This window comes from Myotis lucifugus, unplaced genomic scaffold (genome assembly GCF_000147115.1).
Source record: "Myotis lucifugus unplaced genomic scaffold, Myoluc2.0 scaffold_3, whole genome shotgun sequence".
In the NCBI taxonomy this organism is placed as follows: domain Eukaryota; kingdom Metazoa; phylum Chordata; class Mammalia; order Chiroptera; family Vespertilionidae; genus Myotis; species Myotis lucifugus.
Genome location: NW_005871051.1, coordinates 18,696,220 through 18,698,067, shown reverse-complemented (window position 1 = coordinate 18,698,067; position 1,848 = coordinate 18,696,220). Strand labels below are relative to the sequence as shown.

The 1,848-nt window shown below is 57.3% G+C and overlaps 1 protein-coding gene across 1 annotated transcript in view; it reads left to right on the top strand.

Annotated features, from left to right (window-relative positions):
- CNPPD1 (cyclin Pas1/PHO80 domain containing 1) overlaps positions 1–1,848 on the top strand; it is an 8,318-nt gene that overhangs the window by 1,894 nt on the left and 4,576 nt on the right. The window contains exon 2 of the mRNA XM_023763368.1: positions 144–210. Coding sequence (XP_023619136.1) covers positions 144–210 — 67 coding nt within the window. The remainder of the gene's footprint in view (positions 1–143; positions 211–1,848) is intronic.

The window sequence follows — 1,848 nt, the reverse complement described above, 5'->3', positions numbered from 1 at the left end:
CCGGGCGTCAGGTGGGTCAGCCTCTTCCCGACCGAAGGACTTGTCTCCGTGTTCCCCCCCCACCCCCTTCCTCCCCCTGAGTGCCTGGGACTCCCCATGCATGCAGCCGAAGGGGGCTCCCAGGGGCCCCCCCACCCCGGTAGGCGCTGCTGCTGCGGCTCTGGCTGCGCGGCCTCGACGGACTGGTCCACCCAGGTCCCTCCTCGAAGGGTAAACAAAACCCCAGCGTGTGACAGGACCGACCCAAAAGCAGCGTCACCCACTCAGAGAAGTTGTTTGCTTCCCGTGTCTTTCTGTAAACTTCCCCGCCCCCGTGTATCCGAGCTCCTTCCAGTCCCCTTGCTCAAGCAGGAGATTGTGGTCAGGGGATGAATTTAAAAATAAAACCCTGTTTAAATGCTGTTTAACTCTTTGGGAGCATGTTAACACCCTTTATTGAGGCTTCCAAGTACCAGGCAGTTTATAGTCCCTTGAACCACTTAATGTCTGCAATAACCCTACAAAATACATGTTTAATTAGGTTTAAAATGCCGAACTATACCAAAAGGTATACAGCAAAAAATAAGTTTCCCTGCTTGCTTGTCCACAGTTCCCCTGTTACCCGCGAGGCCTCGGTTCTTGTCTTGTTGAGGGAAAGAGTTCAATCAAGAGACAGAGTGTAGAAAAGCAAAAATTTATTGGCCGCAGCAAAAATATACTTAAGGGAGTGAAACAAGGAAGGGCACATAGACGAAGCCACAGGAGAGCCGGGCTGGGCTGCCCCAGCTCACTGGGAAGTCCGAGAACAGGGGCCTTGGAGACAGGCTCGGGCCCCTGGCTGGGCCGCCGCTGCCCTTGGCTCCCCTGGTTGCAAGTCTCCTGGGGTCCCTTAGAGGGCGCTGGGGGGTATGTGGTGGGGGGGAGGGGAGGGGACGGAAGGTGTGCTCCCTGGAGGGAAAGCAGGCGGGGACCTTCATTTTCAGTTTAAAAGTTTGGGCATTTAGGGGAGGTCTTACAGCTGGATCAATAGAATATTCATCAACTTTTTGCTGATGTACCAAAACGAGATTTTCTTGATTTGCCCTTGGGTGTGGTTGCAAGTAGCACTAATTGGATTTCTGTTATCTGTCTCCCGGAGTAGGGTGGTTTAAACTACCCTCTGGTTGGGGAGAAGTGCAAACTGTTTGCTCTTAAGTATCCTTGGTTTAGGGAAGATAGGATTTACTGGGTGGCTGTCCTGGAATTTTCCTAGCTTCTTACTATTCTACAACGCACCCACTGTTAAGTTGCTTGTGTGTCCTTGCCAGCTCTTTTTAGGCACACTGCTGTGTGTATCTCCCCTTTTTGAAAACAATTGGGGAGGAACTCGCGGTCCTGCATCTTCGTTTTATTCCCACTAAAATCTACATTAGTACGAAGTCAGCGCGGCTCCTTCATCTCCAATGCGGCACGGTTCCCTAGGAAATGTCCCCACTTCTCAAATGGGGGGAGGGCACGCTGGGCTCGGCTCCGTGACCTGCCCCACGCGGGGCGAGGGCGCTTTGGAGCCCAGCGGCTTCCCGGTCTCCGGAGGCAGCGCCCCGCCGCGCCCCGCGGGCGCAGGAAGTGCCGACGGCTGACTCCGCGACACCCCCGCGGCGGGTACGCCGGACAGACGCGCGCGCGGCGCGACCTCGGCTCGCACGCACAGCCTCGCGCCAGTTCTCTCTCTGCTGTTCGAGGTGAGCGATCCGGCCTGCGAGCCCGGAGCCCGAGCCCCGAGCCCCGATCCCGGCGTCGGAGCCCGCCGGGCGAACAGAAGAGGCGCCTCCTTGCCGGCCCGCTTGGGTTCGCGCGAGAGAGAGCGCCTGCAGGGCGGCGCCCGCGCGA